Here is a 20,834-nt window from a genome sequence, read left to right as displayed (position 1 = left end):
AGTATGCAAATGCATTATCGTGTAAGTTATTGTTTAATGTTTAGTCATTGACTATGAGCATTCAGCCTTCTGCCCATAGCTTTGAATAGAGATTTTCACAGATTTGACTGCCATTAAAAGTACAGAGGTCCTGCAGGTGCCTGTTAAAAGTGGATCTGCTCCTACTTGCATCTGCAGTAGATATATTGGCATTAAGAAGGAGTTAATTCAGGGTTTGTCTTGTGTGTTTTAAAGTGGCTGCACTGTTGCCCCAGGTCCTGCGTGGGAGTAGAGAGGCTGGCTTTGACATGCGATGCTACACAGGCGAGATTGCTCTCAGCTACTAGAATAGGCAGGTGAGTACATGCACATGAAACCCCCCCCACGCACACACAAACACGGAGACTAACTCACTGGTCGTATAGTGAGAGAAGTCATTGACAGAACAGTGTAACAGCAGGCGCACGGTGGAAAGGGGATATCAGCAGTTCCAATATTTGAAATACTATCTAATATATTTGTCCTGAAAATTTCCTAAAAAGTTTTATGTTGAAGCACGTCGTAACGTCTGTTTTGTTAACATCTGACAGTGATACATGGGGCTTATAGGACATCTCTGACTGATGACAAAGGTTGGAAACCACGACTACCGTTGGCAAATACATCCTGTTTCAGACCTCGGGGCCATGACTCATAACACCAAAACCAACACTTAATAGTTTGAGGGTTCAGTTGTTGCCTGCTCTCTTCTTTCGCGCTGCCGGGAACAAACGGGCTACTTCCAGCAGCCTGCGTACTGTACACCCCAGAGCCGAGGCAGGGAGGCCTGGGGAGGGTGAGAAGGCAGTGGGGGAGGTGAGAGAAGATTTTTAGGGTGCCTAGAGTTTTGGGGGCTGAGTGGGTCTATTTAGCCCCCAGCAGATTGCCCCCCTCTCCTTCCCTCCCCTCCTCCTCCTCCACCCCTCTCCTCCCCCTGGCTTTGTGTGCCCTGAGCCCACTCCTCCCCCTTTTGTCACCCGGGCATTCCGCTTTGGTTAGCACACACAATGGGCGCTCAGTGCTCACCCTCCTGACACTGCATTCTGCCTGTGCACCAGGGAGTGGGCACGGGAGGGGGAGGGAATGGGGTCCAGGGGGGGAGGGTTAAAGGATGACAGCAACTCACCCCATGTGACCAAAATGCCATCAAGTATCAACTCCCCCCTCTCCCTCCCCCTTTTCCAAAGACCATCGTCTAACTTCACCCATCCATACAGATGGGCAGTAAAACTAGTGCCAGCGGGCCTGGTTGGCACGGCGAAAAACAAAAACCTTGTGTTCGCTAGAGCAAACAAATGAACAGGTGTCTCTCATGGCTGACTGGCGATGTGGAGCCCTGCCTTCATCCAGCTTGCCTCTCAGGGTCTGTGTGCCCAGCTACATGTGTGTTCCCTTCATCTTCATCGTGCTGGCCACACATCCTAAACGGAATTTAAGACCTGGCTTCAGAACATTTTTTGTCTGAAAATTAATCCCCTACATCGACAACGGTAAGAGTAAAATTGGCACAATTACAAGTCCAGGCTTTACTGCTTTGACATGTTTATCAAATATTTGGAACTCTTCCTGGCCTCCAGCGGATTTTTGGCCCTGCTGATATAATGGCATAGTTTGACATGTCATGGCTTATGTTATTTTGTAAATAGCTGCACACAACTGACAAACAGATAATTCCACTTATCTGAAAGTAATAAACTCCCACATCCCCAAACATAAAAACACAGTCGACTGTAACTAGAGCAGCTTCCTTTCATCCGTACATAGATATGACTCTTTCTTAATGGAACCCTCAACAAACACTGCGTGATCATGTGTCACCTGAAAGAATCTCAGGTGCAAAAAGTTGAGAATAAAGTTGCAGAACATGTAACTAGACACTGAAATGTAATTCCTATTTAAGGACAGCAACAAGCGGAGGATGACTGGGTCTGTATATGTGTGTGTGGCAGCAGCTCAGAGGCTGGTGGGGGGTTAGTTTGGGTTTCAAAGACCCTGCTTGTTCGCCCATATTTCACACCACGGTGACATCTTAAAGCCTAGACAGGCCTGGTTGCTTCGCCCTCTCTTTCACTTTCTGAGAAAAAAGGGGAATTGGGATGTGAGGGAGGGGTAACTGAAATATATGCAAATGGTCCCCCAGAGGGGATACGAATTTTATGGTTTAGAATTTAGTTCAGCCAACCTGAATAATCAAATGTGGGAACAAAAAAACGAGCCCCCCACCATCCCACCACCACAACTCCATACCTCGAGCTTCAACCCCCACCTCAGGCCTCATCTCTGTTCCCTCCTGCCAGGTCCTCACATAAGAGGAGCTCAGTACGTCCAAACTCTTATTAGGATCTCCTTACGGGGCAGGGGAATGGAAGAGAAATGAGGGAGGGGGGGGCAAAGAGAAGGAGGGGTGGGGTGGGGTGGGGGTGGGGGGGGGGGGGGGGGGGGGGGGGGGGGGGGGGGTGTTGAGGAAAGGAGAAGAGGGGCTAGTGTACCTGATCAGGCAGAACTGCCGGCTCCTGATTACGACACCATTTTCTCAGCAGGCTTCCCAGCCTCATCCTGCTTCTGTGAATATGGAGCATAGGGCCAGCCAATCCCCTCAGCGCTCCCTCTCATCTAATGGCAGAATTAAGACCGTTTAGAGTGATTTCCTCTGCCTTCATGGTCGCACTCTGAAAGAGCTGAATCTTTTTTCCCTTTGCGCCGATTTACAATGTGGGGGGTCTGGCATGCAACGGGTGAGAGAAAAGTTCTACATGACTGAACATAACATTACAACAGGTGGGGAATTGAACAGAGAGTCCGCAGAACATGTCTGAGGACAATTTCATTTCACATATGTCTTGGTGAACTACTATTTCAGTTTGGTGGAAAAGTTCTACTTTTGTAGCACACTTACCTTCATTTATGGTTTATTTTCCTGGGGACCCACAATCACAACTCCACCTGTTGTCTCCATCACTGTGCGTTTAGTTCTGCACACCTAAATTAGGTGGTAAAACACATACAGAGTCAAGTCATTGATCCCATTTATTTGCATGTGAAACTACTGGTTAATCCTACAAAAGCACTCTGATCCATTTAGTTGCTAATTTACCTACATCGTATATTTTTCTGTTGCACTGCCACTTGAACCCTAAGTGATTTTTTTTCTAAATGTATTTTGTTTGCCCAGCTGAAAGCTTCATTTAGCACATAATTGGAGGGGTTTGGGTTCATAATGACCCTGAAATGTCTTCTCAGTTCTGGTTTGAATAAAATCCTCCAAACACGACAGAGACTATTGAGAAATGGTTCTATTGGAAGATTGAGGCTGAACAGACTTTGAAAAGTTTACAGTTCACTATGACATTAAATTGTTGCTGTTATTCAGTGGTGGAAGAAGTACTTAGATATTTTACTTAAATACAAAATAGCAATGTCATTGTATAGAAATGCAAAAGTCAAGCATTCAAAAGGTCTAAAACATAAAAGTAAAGTATAAGAATCAAAATATACTTAAAGCGAGACGGCTCATATTATATAACTGGACTATAATCATTGATGCATTAGACTTAGGAGAATAAAAGCCTCATTAAGATGATTTCCAGAACTCACTCTAGACGCTCTTTAAAAAAATATTTCTTCATAAATAAATCTAAAAACATGATTAATATTACATTATGTTGATTTAATATAATACGATTAGTTTTACTTACTATTATTGTATTATTGTTAATTTCACACTGCATCCAGTGAAAATCATGCATTTTTCAATTTTGGTGATTTTGAATGGTACTTGCCCCACGACTTCTTAAACTTGATAAACTATGGGCTTATTGTAAAAGTGCACAAAGCTGCAAGCTGTGCTGTTGACCTTTTGGAGATACGTGGCTTTCATGGGACAGTTGAGATATGTTAATCTTACATACATGTAATCCCCAAATGAAAATAAGGCATGCCAAAGGTTGAAAGCTGATCATGTGTCACATCAAACTGATTCATAATGACACTAACCCAAACAGGGTGTAAATCTGGACGCAAATCTGCTTAAACTCACTCCTTCTTTGTCAACCTGCATTACGTCGAGCCCATCACTCTGGAATATAACATAGCACCATATCAAACAACCACAGTTTGAACCTGTTGCTTTTGTGTTCCCCATGCTTAATGATTCCCCCACTTTTCCTCCAACCTCCAGTAGACAAATCCTTCAGCTTTATTGCCCCGGACTCAAGGGCTGCAGGTGCACAGGCCACAAAAGGGAGAGAAGGGGGAGGGGGGCTGGAGGAGGGGAAGGGAAAGAGAATGGTCATTCGGGAGATAAGAGAGGAAGACCAGAGCCCACCCCGGGTTTAACCTTTACACCCATCCATCCTCACCCCGGCACCGTCTCTACCCCTGCAACACCTCTCCGTTTTGCTCCACTGCCCTGCTACACGTGACAGGAGAGGCAAACTGCGAGTGGTGCCGCCTGGCGCTACCAGGCCTTCCTGGGTGTGTGTGTGTGTGTGTGTGTGTGTGTGTGTGTGTGTGTGTGTGTGTGTGTGTGTGTGTGTGTGTGTGTGTGTGTGTGTGTGGCAGGGGACGGGGCAGGCGTGGCAGAGTGGCCATGTGGCGGTAGCGGCCCTTTTCTTCTAAACCAGTAGAGGAGCAGTAATGACTACGAGCTACAGCTGTGCCCACTGAGGCTTGCCCTGTATACCTTGCCCTGCAGTGGCCCCTCAACCTCATCTCCCCATGCTGCCCTCTGCCTCTGGCCTCTGCTACCGTTAGAGGGAAGCTACAGAGTAAGAATGTTCAGTATCTTTCTCCTCCAAAATCAACGTAGGAGTCATCAAAAGAGATGAAAACTTAGTTTTATGAGTCTTTGTGGGTTAGTAATATTGAAGACATCAACAGTATGGTAGGTGTTATCTATAATAGTTTTCCTATAATAAAGCATTACATATTTAGCAAATATCAAAGAAAATAAGCCAAAGCTTACTTCTCATCTAGAAATATGTATTTCCCATTTTAAAAACACAGATCACTATGTGCAGTTGAGATCAGAACTTCTACTCATTCTTTAAAATCTCAGAAAATGTCCATCCCTGTTCCCAGAATCCATCCTCAAGGTGACAGTCCAAAACTGACTGGGGAGCAACATTAGGTTCAGCGTCTCCTTCAAGGACACTTGGACATGTGGACACGAGGCCAACCTTGTGATAAAAGGAAGACCTGCTCTGCAACGAGGCACAGCGCCGCACTCCAAGTTTACATTATGAAAGCGGCATATCCTCACATTGGACAATGAATCAATGATCTAAATTGCTGCCAATTATTTCCTGCCGATTGAAAAATCAATAAATTGAGTTACTCTTTCAGCTCTAATTGAAACGAGTTGGGGAGTGGAGTTAGTTCAACGTTGGTGTAGATATTATGACCTGGGTGAAAACAGAGAGAATTTAATTTTCTTTCACTTGTACATTGTCCCTTTTGCTACAACTAGGAGAAATTAAGTGGAAGTTATTTGGGTCAGTAATGGGTGAAATGGTTATTTGAAAAATTAAGAAAGTAAAGTGAGGTATTGATTTTATTTCCAAAGCTTGGGAAAAGCATAAGGCCTAAAGGCCTAATATTTAAGTCATTTTAAATCTGTACCATGAGGGGACTTACTATATGTTTATTGCTTTTATTGTATAACAATTACATCTGCATTTATATTTGTGTGTGTGTGTGTGTGTGTGTGTGTGTGTGTGTGTGTGTGTGTGTGTGTGTGTAGTAGATCAATTATTGTGTGTTACTTGGCTGATAGGGTGTGTCAAAAATTATGTCATTCAATAATTAAAAAATGTTTCACTCGTAATTATTGTTGCCACTAAGTATGAGTCACACTGTGTTTTTATCACCCGTTATTGAATCTATATCTTATTCTGCGTCTATTTCTAAAATAAATCGTTCAGTACGCCTGCATTGCTTTGGCAAATGTTGAGCTGAAAATACCAGTAGAGGCTAGGTTCAAAAAAAGAAATATGATAATTTCAGCATTAAAAGGCGGGGGGGAAACTGCGGGAGGAGAGGAGGGTTTGTTTGTGGTTTAAATGAGTCAGGTTTAGGGACGGCCTGAACAGGACACACCGTGTGAGTCACAAATTACGGTGTGCTGCCAGTGAGAAAACACCTAACTGCACCTTACTGAAAAAACTCGCCGTGTCGGGTCCCAGCACCGTCCGTGCCTCCATTTTTTTGCCACCTAAAAGAGTATTATGCTAGTGTTATTATGAGCATATAGAAGGTAACTCATATGGCCTATCATGCTCTCTGTCACACGTACATATATGAACACGCTAACCTGCCTGTGTTATTGGAGCTGCTGTGCTGGGAACACACCCATGGGGACAGGAATAACAGGCCACTCCAGAGCATGAGGACATCTGAGACACAGTGGCACCATACAAGCATGATGACTCTTTAACGTCTCCTTATCTTCACCCCTAATCCTCGGCTGCTCCACCGTCAGCTACTGTTTGCACCATCCACAAGTCAAGAGTAAAAGCAGAAAATGGACTTTCTTAATTTTGAATGACTAAAGTCCACTGGAAAGCCATTGAGGAAGGCCTCCAGTCTGGAGGGAGCCTCATATTGAATACGGATTGAAATTTACATGACAACTTAGGAAAAATGCTTTTTTTATTACTCATTCATCCCCTAAATCACTCTGCACCCCCGCTCCTTTCCTCTGCCTGAGCTATTAAATCACCATCTTGACCCTGCGACCTGGGGCCGCAACCATAAAGAGCCCCCTGTGGGTCAGAGGCCTGATTGTAACATTTAAATATGAAATGGACTTGGTTGGGCCTGGAAACAGCCCCATGCTCTGAGACACAGGCTGACCCCCAGGAGAGAGGCCTGCCTCAGCAGCCCCGGCCCTGGAGGCTCCCTCTTCTCTCAGCGAGGATTTACTTGGACTTGAGAAGGAGGGAGAGGCAGAGAGAGGGCTGAAGTCGGGGGTGGAGGGTGAAGCGGGGTAGGGGTTGAGCGAGAGTGAGGGAGAGGAGAAAGAGAGAGGGCAGACATTTGAATAAGACAAGAAGCGATTGGTGTTTGCATGACAAAGGAGCCCGCCATCTCCCCTGATTGGTGTCACAGCGCGGCACTAAAGCCATGCAGGCCCCCCCGGGGTGGGGTGATGTGTGGAGCACAGGCATGTTTATGCATCCAAGGTGTGATATTAGGGCGGGATAGTGGGGGCCCGTTGTCAAGTTTCGGGTTAAGAAGTTTGTGCGCATACTCTTAAAAGAGAGAAGTTTGCATTTATTTAGTATAAATTTACAATTTCAAGTGAAAATCAAGTCCAAAATGTTTTTTTTCTTCTCTTGAAAGACTATGCTTGTTACAGCCAACTAGTTATGCTTTAATAGGAGAAGCATTAAGGGATGAATCCAGTTTATTACAATTTAGGTTTTAGGGTTTGACACTTTTGATTTTATAAAGTAGCTAAGATCTACAACAGGGGAGAAACCGAAGCATTCTGGGCTTCAGACAGGTTGTTAACAAGCCAACAGTTAACTCAGATTTTCTAAATCACTTACTGTTTAGAGGGAAAATCAAAAGAAAATCCATCCAAAATTACGCAAAAAATTGCCATTGTATAGATAAATTGGGTGCGCAAAACTGCAGTAAATGTGATTCATAGTTTGGCTGATTATTTTACCGTTTGAATACAAATTGTATGATTGTCTGACTTCTTTGCCCAATCCGACTTCTGTTTTGTGAAGTCGCCGTGTTCCAGAATCTCAACAATTAACTTGATGAATACAGTTTTATTAATACTAGAAAAAATGGCCAAAGCTACAAAGATAAGTTGCAAAACAATGACATGCCGCCCCAATCACTACCTAAACTCCCAAACCTCTTATAATCATTCCACAGAGGTGTGAAGACTGTCCCCCGCTGGTCCCTCAGTGGAGTCGTCAGCTACTGCAGGTGGACCTCTGGCACCACCGAGTCCTGACCGTCCATCTCCCTCCAGCTCTCACTCCTGCTGCCCCCCCCCCCCCCCCCCTTCACAACGTTTGATGGGAGCAACGACAATACAAGAACAGAGTTGAGAGAGGATCATATGAGTAGGCAAATCCAGGGGCCATGAAGGGGATTTCACAGCTCAATAAGTTTGGACAATTTGTTTACAATCCCCATTATTGCGGGCCCCTTTGGGGAGTAGGTGTATATAAATATTGATGCATTTCAGATATCAGCAGATTAGCTATGAGTTTGGTCCACTCTGGAGAATGATGCAAAAAGGGCCTAAAGTGCGAGAAGAAGTACCACAGGGGGTGAAAAGAAGAGGGATGAGGATGAAGGAAGCGCGAGTGAGAGTTAGCGAGGTCACACGCTCTCACTCACGCACACTAGACACACACACACACACACACACACACACATACTGACCCCCTGCAGACAAAGCCTCAACAGGCTCATCTGGGCAGTGCTGCTGGCCCTCAGGGACACACCTCCAAGAGAGATGGACTGACTAACTCTCCATGGCAACTAATCAATAAGTGACAGAGTCAGTCAGGACTGACCCGTAGCTCAGTGCTCTCCACCTCCCCCCACGTTCCCAGGGTTACACTCCCATAAACCCCACACACACACACACACACACACACACACACACACACACACACACACACACACACAGACTGGGCTACACTTAAAAAATAAAGTGCCATCAAACGGACCAGTCCCCCACAGGAAAATAAATATTTCCTCCTTGGTGCATTTGACAAAATACATTTTTTTACCACTGTTTTTGTTTTGGAGTGTGTGTGTGTGTGTGTTTGTGTGTGTGTGTGTGTGTGTGTGTTTTGCGCACACAGACATGGGTACAGGTTACTGAATGAACACAGCTCCTGACAATAGCGATATGATCAGACCACACTACCATTGTGTATCTGTCAATCCATGTTTCCTCTCACTGTCCTCGACAAACACTAATCAATATCTGTGGCCTAGATGAGAGGCCTAATCTTCCCCCTTGACACCCCCTTAAGTCTTTACCCCCCCCCCAACTCTGCATTGTCTTGCAGCAGTCCCACATTCACTCTGCTGTCCCTAGGCAGAGTATATACATCAGCACATATACACTTGGCCCCATTTTTCTGGGCTTCCAAGACAGGTCAGAAGTGGGGTCAGAACTTTGGTTTGGCAAATTAAAAGCAACGCTACATGCTCCAGTGTCCATAGACAAAGTGATGTGCTCTTCAGAAAGGCACCATCTGCAGCAGACACACTTTTACACACTAGAGTTTCTCCCTCGGTGCCTGAGCTTTACTTAACGTGCATTAACAGAACCAACGATTTGTATGTAATCGCCCTTACAGGTTATTCAGGAAGAGGCCTCCTAATCCAGTTTCATTCTTAGTTGTGTGCTCACGTACATGTGCGTGTGTGGTTTTACACATCTTCCTCCACAATTACAAGCAAAAACAAGTTCAAGTAAACCTCAGCGGCGCTTAGTTGAACAAAAAAATGCCAAAAGGATCCTCTCCGGATAAACTCTCTAAACATACAACCCGGGCAGCAAAAAAACAAAACAAAAAACAGAATCCACCCATTTCAGCTGTTCGTGTGATTTGTATTTGTTTTGTTTGGGACAAAAGAGGCGGTAATCCTGTCTCATATTTGACAAGTCTCATATTCACACACACCTGCTGGGACAAAGTAAACACACCTTCAGAGTCAGACACCTTAATGGATGACCCTCGAATTACAACCTAAGTCAGGATAAACCCTAAAGCAGGCATGTTGACATGATATGGTAAAGAGACATGCCCATTCCGGATATAAATGATGAGAACACGCCACATCACAGCTAACGTATGTGTGTGTGTGTGTGTGTGTGTGTGTGTGTGTGTGTGTGTGTGTGTGCAGTGTATACAGTGTGTACATAGCACAAACAACATTGTGGCCACGGTGCTTGGCGATTTGTCCTCTACCCAGTTTTAACAATTTAACGTATATTTTTGGTTTTCATTCACAAGAACAAGCAACATTGCGGTCAACAGACATGAAAGCAACCTGATGAAGAGAGGACGACAGTATGCAGGGGGTTTGTTGTTCCATATTGTCGACCGTTGGTGTTTACCTGAGCACCTGTCGACCTACAAGGTGTGCAGAAGTTTGCTCTTTCAGTTTTGATTCAGTGAATTTAAAAAGGTTTCAACTTGGACTGATATCCTCCGCCATGCTTTGTAACACAGCTGTCAGGTGTTTCTGACATATCTGTCAACACAGATCAAAAGCAAAAGCTGTGGCTGATGCAGGAAAAATAAACCTATCAGACATCATTGTTTTTAAACTTCACATGTAACTTTGCACCCTCAATGAATTCTTTACCTACCCTACCCTATAGCAGCTCAGGCGCCTGAAAGTCTATAAGGCCTGAATTCAATTCATTTACTGTCAACTGACGTAAACACAAGCAACGCGCTGCTGGGCGGACGCAGTTTCTTGAGCGGCGGCGTGCTTGCCTTTGAAGCGTTTCCCACTCAGCATTCCTTGTGGTTGTGTAAGGCATAACGATCCGACCACAGCTATTATTAATGAGCCATTTGCATCACGGAACAAGTCTGTTGGTGCTCACATGCGTTCAGACAAGGAGCTGAAAATTTGGGATGTACTTGAAAGAGCAGAGGTATATTAAAAAAAAAAAGAAAAGTGTCAAATGTGGTTTTCTAGTGTCACTGGTGAGTGCTGTCAGTGAATTAGTGAGTGGGTGGGTGAGCGAGTGAATGGAGAGGGGATTGAGAGGACGGTGCAGTGGAGAGGGATGGCTCTCAGTGGGTCAGCCCGAAAGCCCTGACCCCAGGAGGATTTGATGCCATTTTCCCACGCAGGGAGTCGACCTGAGAGGAGCTCGTTAACAACATCTGCCCCAGTTCAGGGAGATTAACCCCCACCCCCAACCCCCGTACCTCTACAAACTTGCGCATACACACCGCTCTGCTGTCAATCTTAGTACCTCACACGAGTCCCACCGCTCTGGACAGGCCACTCTATGGCCCTCCGGGCTCGGCTCAAAGGGCCTCCTGGAGATCCCAGCCACAGCAAATCAATACAGCGTGACTGTCATAGGTGCAGTCCCTAACCATCATCCCACTGTACTCATCCGTTACATTGAAACTATGCTGTAGGTGATGTCTCATCTGTACATCAGAGGAGGTTCCAGATTTGACTGTGCGATTACGTGTAGACTTGGGTGTTTGTTCAGAAGGTGTGTTCCTGCTGGAAGTTGCCCATCCAGTCGGGCCGGCGAGCGGGTGATGTCACAAACGTCAGTCAGCCTGCCAGATTTGTTAAGAGTTTTCCACTCATCATGCTGACGTAAAAAGAGACGCTCAAAGCGAGCCCATGTTGGTTTTAGCCACCGTGTTCACATATGCTCCCAAAAGACATGCGACTGGCAGGACATGTTCTGACATAATACGAGGAGACACATGTGAAAAACAGGATCGACTGAAACGCGGCCTGGAGCACTGCCGCTGCTAAGCTGGAGCCTTGCATGCACTGCACACATGCATAGGTGTGCGCAGACACACACACACACACACACACACACACACACACACACACACACACACACACAGTGGCAGAATCCACTGGGAATCCGCTGAATCCATGTTCTACAGGGCTATAATTAGGTTAGTTTTTGGAGAGGGGGTTAAACAAACAGGGGCTGTGAGGTCATAGGCAGATGGAAGTGGGATATGCCTGCACTTGCTGAGTGGGCACAGAGCTCCACATGACAGGAGAGAGAGGCCCTCCGGGCGCTCGGCAGGGGTGGGGGTGGGGGGGGGGGGGTTGGGGGGGTGAGTGGGGAGCCCAACTAGGATGGCCTCACTGCCAGAACATTCAAACACAATTGATAGCCGTGCTGGGTCCAGCCACACACCTTTGCCCAAACAAAGAGTTTCACCCTTACATCATGATATTTTATGTGCCAATCCCAGATATCAGTTAAAAGAGAGCTGAGCTTCACTCAAACTGCACTGCCATGTTTAAAGTTTTAAATCAGCTGATGAGCAGAAAGCACAGCATTTCGGTTTAAAGTTAACCCACAACTCGGTGTATTTATCAAAGGAGTCGTGCAGGTGAAAGCCATACTGATGTTACGTGATGTTCAGGGTTCGATAAATGACTTAAAACCATCAAGTCCGTCTAGCCCACAGCAAACACCTCTGACACGGAGGAGCAGGAAGAGAAAAGCTGCTTAATCACAAAAAAATGAGTTGGAAAGTGTGATTAGGTGACGGGTGGCTGCTGGCACGCTAGAGTGACTTAAGACCCTGTCAGTGAATGCAGGGAGGTCTGGATAATCTTTCCTCCACAAAGGTGCGTGGGGCTAATCCAAGCCGCTGTGCTGAGCCGTGGATCAAGTCCTACAGGGAGTGTGGGAAGGCCAGCGGGACGGCCCCTGCTTCGGCCCTCTTGGTGGCCAGAGCTCATTTATCCTGAGGTACACTGCAACAGCAGGCTGGTCTAATTCTTCCACACACCTTTGCATTATTAGTGTCAGTTGTTGAAGGCTGTTAAGTTCTTGAATGTGATGCAATTTCAGTATGATTTGTTAAGAAAAACATAAGTAAATCCATAAAGATTATCGCTGCCGGAGTCATCACTACATTTGAACAGAACCAACTCAGAGGTGGACACAAGTCTCTCTGCGCTGATCAGAAATGATATGGAAGACTAAATGAGAGAATCTCTTGTTGTCAACGTGTTAAATACTTATTGAAATACTTAAGTTGAAGTCATTTATTGTGTTGTTTTCTATGCCAAACAGAAAGTCACAAATGAGATATACTTCGGCGCATCAGCACTGACATACAAAGTCAATTCACACAACTCTTAAAAACAAGTACAGATGTGCATATTACGATGGGAATATCTATACATTAATAGATCAATATATATATATATTTTTTAATGGTGAGGTTAAAACCACTTTTAAATGTCACGTGATCATCTCTCTTTTGTGTTATTTATCTTGATTATTAAAAAAGGTAGAAATGTTCCAACCGAATTCTTGTGATATGAAAAACATTTAAACTGACCGGGGCAACAACGTGATGACACCCTGTAGAATTAAATGGTCACCAAATACTGAAATAAGTGAGTGAACTTGGTGAAGGTAAAATAGAACAAGGCAAAGCATACAGCTTATTTTCCTCAACCATAAAAAAATAAAAAAACATATTCAAAATGAGGAAAAAGAATGAAGACTACCCTAATGTTCTACTGATGTCAATTCCAAAATATTTAAGCCTGTGAAAGGTAAAAAAAAAAAAAAAAAAAATGGGCCTAAGAATTATGTAATATTAGTCATTTTAAATGGATGTTAAACCCCACACAAATTATTTTACAATTCTTAAAAGCTTGTAAAGGAAGTGGAATACCAAATGATATGTATAGTATCTCCTTAATGAAGAAAAGCATCTCTGTACTTGTACTTTTCTTGACAAAATATTTGTTTTGAGCAAACATGTTAGAAATTCCACTTGCTTGATCTTTACAAGATTATCAGTGAAAACAACAGATTGTCAGCCTGTTTGAAGATCCTTACACCTCTAAAATAATCACGTCATTTGCAAACAAAGCCACATTTCCAAACCTCATATTACACACAAAAGACAGAGTCACGAATCATGTTTCGTACAAATTTATTCAGCATTTAAGAATAGAGGATGGTCTTAAAATATGTAGAAACGTCAGTTTAAATAAACATTTTCGTTCATGATAATGAGTAAACATGACACTGTCAAAACCATCACAGAAAATAACATTTTACAAAAACAAAATTTTAACATTTTTCACGTGACAAAACATCGGGTTCACAAGCTAAAAAGAAAAAAAAAACAATCTTACTATAAATAAAACTTGCGTTTGCGACCCGCACAGTCTTAACATTTTTATTTTAACCTAGGTCAAGAGGGGGGAGAAAATAAAAAAGAGACTACAAAATTTGGACACAGTCGAGACAACTGACATTCTACAAATTAAGTGTAAACATTTATGAACCAACTTTCCATCCATCTTTTCCGAAATACACCAGCCTCTCTTAATGAGGCCACATGCCTTTTCATAGAGAGAAAATATGGCATTAATTAAAATATAGAAGTCCAATTCTTCTACATAAGTTGATTGCTTATACTTGTGATAAAAAGCCTCTTTGCAACGCAATTTACTCTGGTGGGCTCAACGCTCAGTTTCGGTCCATTTCAAATGCATTTACAAATGGACAACTCAAGAGACAAAATTCTTTTTGAACAAAACTGTTGAACGTTGTATCTTTAGCAACCAAAAAGTTCAAGTATCCGAAGTACTTTATTTTTTTATTTTGTTTTAAAGTTTGAAGTCTTTTCTTTCTGTCGCTCTCAGATGTGGGTGAGAGGTAGCGTCCCATTGACGCCAGTCCCTGCGGTCTGATAGTGCGGATGGACGCTGTGTAACCGGCTGCTCTGCAGGGAGGAATGCTCCGCGCTTTCTCCGCCGGGAGGCAGGTACATGCTTATCATATCCCTCAGGTCCCCCAAACACGCCCGCTGAGAGTGGGACGTGATGGCCGGCGGCGGTGAGCTCGGCTCGGTCTTGCACACGGACGCCATGGAGCTCAGTCCCATGGCGCTGCTGGTCTGCTGCGTGTACGCCGGAGACATGCTGTACGTGGACGCCGCGTTCATGTAGGTCTGCGCCGAGGACATCATCGGGTACTGGAGCCCCGCCATCTCGTACCGGTGCATCTGCTGAATCTGGGGGCTGTTCATGCTGTGATGCTGTGGGTAGCCCAACTGGTCCTGCATGAGGGAGTACGCGCTGTTCGTCCACCCGTTCATGTGCGCGTAACCGTCCATCCGCTGCCCCACCGACACGGAGTTGTTGACGGCGTTGGCTCCTGGCGCCAACAGTCCCCCGGGCAAAGAATACTTGTCTTTCTTGAGCAAGGTCTTGGTCTTCCTGCGGGGACGATATTTATAATCCGGATGCTCCTTCATGTGCATGGCGCGCAGACGCTTGGCCTCGTCGATGAATGGCCTCTTCTCAGCGTCGGTCAGGAGTTTCCAGTCGGCACCGAGCCTCTTGCTGATTTCAGAGTTGTGCATTTTGGGATTCTCTTGAGCCATCTTCCTCCGCTGTCCCCGGGACCAGACCATGAAGGCGTTCATCGGCCGCTTCACCCGCTCCTGGTCGTTGGCACTGTTGTTCTTAGCGCCCTGCGCTGAGCCCGAGTTGGACTGCGGGAGCGGGGTCTTGAGCTCGGTTTCCATCATGTTATACATTCTGGCGGCTTTTTTAGTGTTCACTCACAGGCAAATACAAAAAAAAATGAAAAGTTCACAAAATCAGCGCCAAAAAAGTCAAAGAGGTAGAAGTACTGACCAGTCACATAAGACGATGGAAAAAAAGTTGTGTCCAAAGAGGCAAGTGTGTCTGCAGGTGCTTCTGGTTTCTCTCCGCTCAAAGCTGCTGCGTCCCGCACGGCTCTCAAACAGAAGTCTGCAAAGTTGTTCTCCAAGCTCATGTGTTAATAGGCCTAGTGGCCGGACCATGTGATGTGGATTGACAGCGTGACAATGAGGGCCAGGCGACCAATCGGAGCGCGGCTCCCGATATCCACCGCGTAACCAACCGGAGCACGCAGCGCCGTGTTTTGGTCAGAGGAGGAGGGAGAGGTAAAGTTTTAAAACAGCAGCGCAGATCAACAACCTGAGCGCAAAGTGCTGTAGATTTACAACCTTTATAATGAAAATTAGAAGTTAAGGGGGGGAAAAGCTGCCGGTTTGTTTTGTTATCGAACGCGTGTTTACGGCTCAACTGAGATCCAAAAGAGGATGTTTCTATATGTGCACAAAGTTATCAATACAGTAGAGACATATGTGCTAAAACGAAAATGGCCTATGTAAGCAGACGAATATATATATATATATATATATATATATATATATATATATATATATATATATATATATATATATATATGCTGCAGCGAATCAAACGTCTTAAGGGATCAATGTCAATACATTAATAACAGAGACGAATCCCAACAGGTCAAAACGCACCGAAATGAGTCCAAATACTTCAAGTAAAAAGTAGAATATTGGAATAAAATGCGCCCTTGGCAGAGAAAAAAAATCCTTTCATCTGCACCTGCTGTCAAACACGCTTTGTTGCTTTAATCACATTTAAACTAAAATATTGCCAGATCAAAAACCCTCAGTCTTATTTTAGGGATTTCGGAGCTGTCAAAACTCTCAATAGACTGATATGTTGGGTTTTAACAGATGGCTTTAAACATGTTTCACTGGAACCGTTTTGAGCACCTGCTCCAAAATGTTTTCTCTTCAGTCTTCTTCAGCGCGGAATGATTTTCCTTTAAACCACTAAGTTAACTTTATATGGATAAATATATATATATAAATAATATAATATAACTCCCGAGGAGGAATATAGTGCAAATGCATTGAAATTAAACTGATGATGAAGGCTGATGACTCCACTGGTATAACTAATATTATAAAGGGCTTAGTAACAATAATCGTATTACCTCATAAATTACCTCAAACGGAAGAGCAATACTCTGTTTCAAATGAAATGAGTGGCACGTTTCTGCAGCGTTAAGGTAACCACAATGCAAAACTCTAATACATCAACGACCTCTTGTGGAGGGGACAGGCTATCCCTTCGGTCCCTGAAGGGAAACTTTAGTTTGGGACTCGGCTCGCCTCGCTCCGCCGCGTGAGCGTGTACTGTTTGCTGACTTGTTTTTCTCTCCGCAGTGTTATTAAAATGATTACCGTGGAGTGGCCTTCATTTGCACGTGTGTCCTTACAAACGACCCGAAACGCCGCTGGAACCAATCGCTCAACGGGGCAAAGCTCACACCTGCTAATGATTATGAGTGAATCGCCCATCGAACACGACTATTAACACCTCGGTATTGAGATGAGCTCTGCGGGGATCATTCTGGTATGTGCATTTTAGAGCGTTTCACCTCCCGGAGCTTTCAAATAAAAAAAAAATGTAAAAAAAAAAGTACGCCTATTGCGCATTTCATTACTGATGCAGGGCACCGAACAGACTTTATTATTTAAAAATGTGTCACCGTAAATATCTAAATGCAAAAACCAGAGTCTGTTTTTATTATTATTATAAAAACTCTCGATCAGATCAGATTTATTGGTTAATTGAGCTGCTTCTACTAAATTATCACTGAACCGATAACATCTGACAAACTTTCTTCTTTCTCTCCATTAATGAATGAAAGTTTCTGTTTTCAAAACATCAAAATCCGCATGGTTTTAACAAAAGGATATTAAATAATGTGTATCCTTTTATAAAACCGTATTTATAAAAGTAGCACTAGACTAAAAAATACGACTTTTCAAATGGGACTATATATAGGCACAACTGATGTGTTATCTTACAGGGAGGGGAAGCCCACAGCCCCTCCGCCATATAGTTGCAGTAAATCAGCTGAAAAGAGACATCACTTCATGAATTTAATTTTCCCGTTCAATGGGGCGTTACAAACAGACCACGAGCAATAAAACTAACGTCCAATTAGCAGCCATCTATTCTCAGGGACCAGTTATTTGTTTATCTGGGCAAATCTCAATACTGATCCGCTTGTAATCTTCTTATGGAAATTGACCAGTAGCAGACACACACAGAGAGAGAGAGAGAGAGAGAGAGAGAGAGAGAGAGAGAGAGAGAGAGAGAGAGAGGAGAGAGAGAGAGAGCGAGAGAGAGAGAAATAAAGAAAGAGAGAGAGAGAGAGAGAGAGAGAGAGAGAGAGAGAGAGAGAGAGAGAGAGAGAGAACACCGGGAGTAACCCGGAGTTTGGTAATGAGGGCCTCTGTGCAGCTAATTTCCTAATTAAGGAACGGAGGACCACCAGCACAGTCTGCTCTGATTCAGACTCAACAAGCCTGACAGCCCAAAGGGGCTCTGAGGGCGCGCGGCAGCAGGATCCCACTGTTGAATGTTGGGAAATATGTAGATGTCCTGATGGGAGAATAAAACCACGCAAGCAGCTCGATAGATTATTAAAGTTTATAAAAATGTGCATGAAAATGTTCCTTTCCAACCACCGATTTCTGAAGAGAAATCAATTGTATTTTAATCGTTTTCTGATAAGAGTAAAGCTGTATTAGATAATCAAAAGTAAATATTTTGTTTAAATGTCACATTTATGTGGACACAGCACTACATCTGATGGCCAAATATGACGGGTATCACAGAAAATACAAGTTTTTGTCGAAGGGAAACAGGTCCAATTCTGGCCTTTGGGCCAAAAAGAACAAACCAAAATGTAAGTTATATTTGCGAAGAGCTTGAGGGGATTTAAAATCTATTCAGGACAACACAAAACCACATTAATCCCACCTTTGGAAACAGTGCAGCTCCCTGCATGTCCGCATCCTTTGCTCGGCTGTCAACAGAGCTTTATGGTCAGACAATTTGAATTAATGACGGACAAAATGCGCTGAACTTTATCATCATATACGACAAGACACGGGAGCTGCATGTCTGCCATTCAGCTGCAAATAAGTAACTGATAATAGCTTGTAATTGATTGCCTTTTTATTGTTATAGCCTGCGTTAACACCATTTTCGTTTTTATAGTATTCTTGACAATTCCCAAATAGGACAGACATTTTTTTTTGTAATAATCGAAAGTCGCATCTCAAACCCATAATAAACAACATTATTTTACGTGTTCATTTTAAACCCCACGACCTCCAGAATCAATAACTTTTTTTTTGTTTCAGCTCAGTGACTGCGGACAAGGCCTTTGAGAAACAGTAATTAACAAAGAATGGGTTTTCAATTACAGCCACAATGGAGACTGCCTCATTAAGATTTGCATGATTTTTGGACCAGGAATGCAAATGAAGATGCAATTTACGCACGGTCTGCTGTTCCTATTGTGTCGTCGTGAATGGTTGCGTCCTCCCAGTTCAACACAGGTAAAATAATATTCACGGGTCATTTAAAGGAATAAAAGTGATGCTATTATCACCTCTTTATTTCACAAAGCCGGGCTAGTTTTCATGATGGTAATTTGACTTATTTGACCTGCACGAGACGAAAATACTTAACAAAAAAATAATAGCTTTAAAATGTTTAATGTCTGATGTGTTTAATGCAGAGTCATGGCCGAGGGAACATTTATACTCAGTCCATCTACGTTTTTAAAAACCGTTTGAACTGATATGAACACGTGGTTCATATCATTCATTTTCATTTCAATCGTGGTTCAGTCATTTATGTCAGGGAAATAAATCTTAAGGCTTCTACAAAATCTATTTTGATTCCTGGATGCTGGTTTGGAAATTTCAGACAATCCTTATGAGCTAAAGTCTAGCAACAGGTATCATGAACTTAATTCTCACTGATAGCATCTCGTGGCTCTACATGGCAGATCTGTTAAATGAACTTTAGCTAATGTGAGTTTTTTGTTTATTTTCAAACATTGTCAAAATAAAATACTTCTCATAAAATAATAATATTTTGGCATGTCCTGTTTGATTTATTGTTTGGGAAGCAAACAAATTAAAATAACTGTAAGTAAGACCAAACGATTTTTCAAATCTAATGAAGTATTTCTTTTCAAGGAATTTATATTTCTTTGAGACCATAAAATAATTCCACTCATGCAATGAGACCTTCAAGTCGTCTTTTTAATATGTTGAGGAATTTCATATTAATATGTAGAAGAAAAAGAAAACCTTGAAATTAATAATTTGTTGAAGATGGAGTTTGGACTCTTAGCTTCTCCTGACAATCACATCTGCACCAGGGAATAGAGAGGCCACTGATCTTCAAGAGAAACGTGATTTCCTTACATACTGCTCCGTCTCATAACTTCTCCTTGATTGTTCCACGGAGCGGTTGTATAGGTGGCTTTACTCGTCACGAGAGAGGAAGCAGATTCAGTAAACTCACCGCATGTTGGGATGCAACCCGGACAATCATCTCTCACTGTGGGGCTCGTCTGAAGCACAGAAAGTTCAGTCAGTGTAGGTGGAGGGAGTGTCACTCAAACCTTCAAAAGAAGCACAACACACACACACACACACGCACACACTCAGAGGGACAGATGCATCGATTTTCAGGAGAGCTGGAGTGGAGTGTTGCAAGTCTGTCAGGAGGACTGGGGGGGGGGGGGGGGGGCAAATGGAGAATGCTGCATTCTTGCCTCCACTGTAGCAGAGAAAATTATGTTTTCTCTGCGGAGGCTATAGAAGCGATGTACGTTGTCCGCCGCCTCGCTCAGCTCTGCGGAATGCAACCGTCTTACTTATTGACCTTGGCTTGTAACACAACATGCAAAAAGCTGTTTTGCCTCCCGTAGCTGCCAGCGAAGAATGCTTCAAACTTTAGCCTCTTTTTTCTCTCCGGCAGGCCAAGCATGTCCTTCCTCATTATGTTCTTGTGTGAGCAAGGCCAAGGCCGCCGACACAGACCCAGTGTAATCTCTTTAACCCGCCACTGTCATGAGCAGACAAGGCGTGACCACCCAACGCTCTGCTCCATCTCACTTAGCCAAGGGAATAGTTTTTCACTTCATCACCTCACGCGCTTTGGGGTTGTAGCTGCTTATCATTTAAGGGATGCACATTTCAAAACACATTTGATCAAGTATGCTCGACACATAAGTGCATGCAAAATTGCCCAGTAGTGCGCACACCCCCACACACACACACACACACACACACACACACACACACACACACACACACACACACACACACACACACACACACACACACACACACACACACACACACACGTAG

General features: G+C 43.8%; 1 protein-coding gene and 1 long non-coding RNA gene across 2 annotated transcripts; both read right to left on the bottom strand.

The window, feature by feature from the left end:
- Positions 1-2,554: 2,554 nt before the first annotated feature.
- On the bottom strand, positions 2,555-20,077 carry LOC137870704 (uncharacterized). Its single transcript, XR_011102727.1, has 3 exons — positions 19,984-20,077; positions 2,915-2,998; positions 2,555-2,631 (listed from the first exon to the last, which is right to left on the bottom strand). It is a non-coding gene; the product is annotated as an uncharacterized lncRNA (long non-coding RNA).
- On the bottom strand, positions 13,681-15,570 carry sox3 (SRY-box transcription factor 3). The gene has a single exon (XM_068708127.1). It carries the CDS (start codon positions 15,312-15,314, stop codon positions 14,412-14,414), a length of 903 nt encoding a protein of 300 aa, XP_068564228.1. The 5' UTR covers positions 15,315-15,570; the 3' UTR covers positions 13,681-14,411.
- Positions 20,078-20,834: the final 757 nt, after the last annotated feature.

Source organism: Cebidichthys violaceus, unplaced genomic scaffold (assembly GCF_023349555.1).
Source record: "Cebidichthys violaceus isolate CVI_PGR_0920_01 unplaced genomic scaffold, fCebVio1.0.p SCAF_134, whole genome shotgun sequence".
Classification (NCBI taxonomy): Eukaryota; Metazoa; Chordata; class Actinopteri; order Perciformes; family Stichaeidae; genus Cebidichthys; species Cebidichthys violaceus.
The sequence above is the reverse complement of the archived record's forward strand: the minus strand, read 5'-3'. Positions and strand labels throughout refer to the sequence as shown.

What these genes read in the sequence shown, in the direction of transcription:
- sox3 (XM_068708127.1), bottom strand. Translation starts at nt 15,314, where the DNA reads ATGTATAACATGATGGAAACCGAGCTCAAGACCCCGCTCCCGCAGTCC.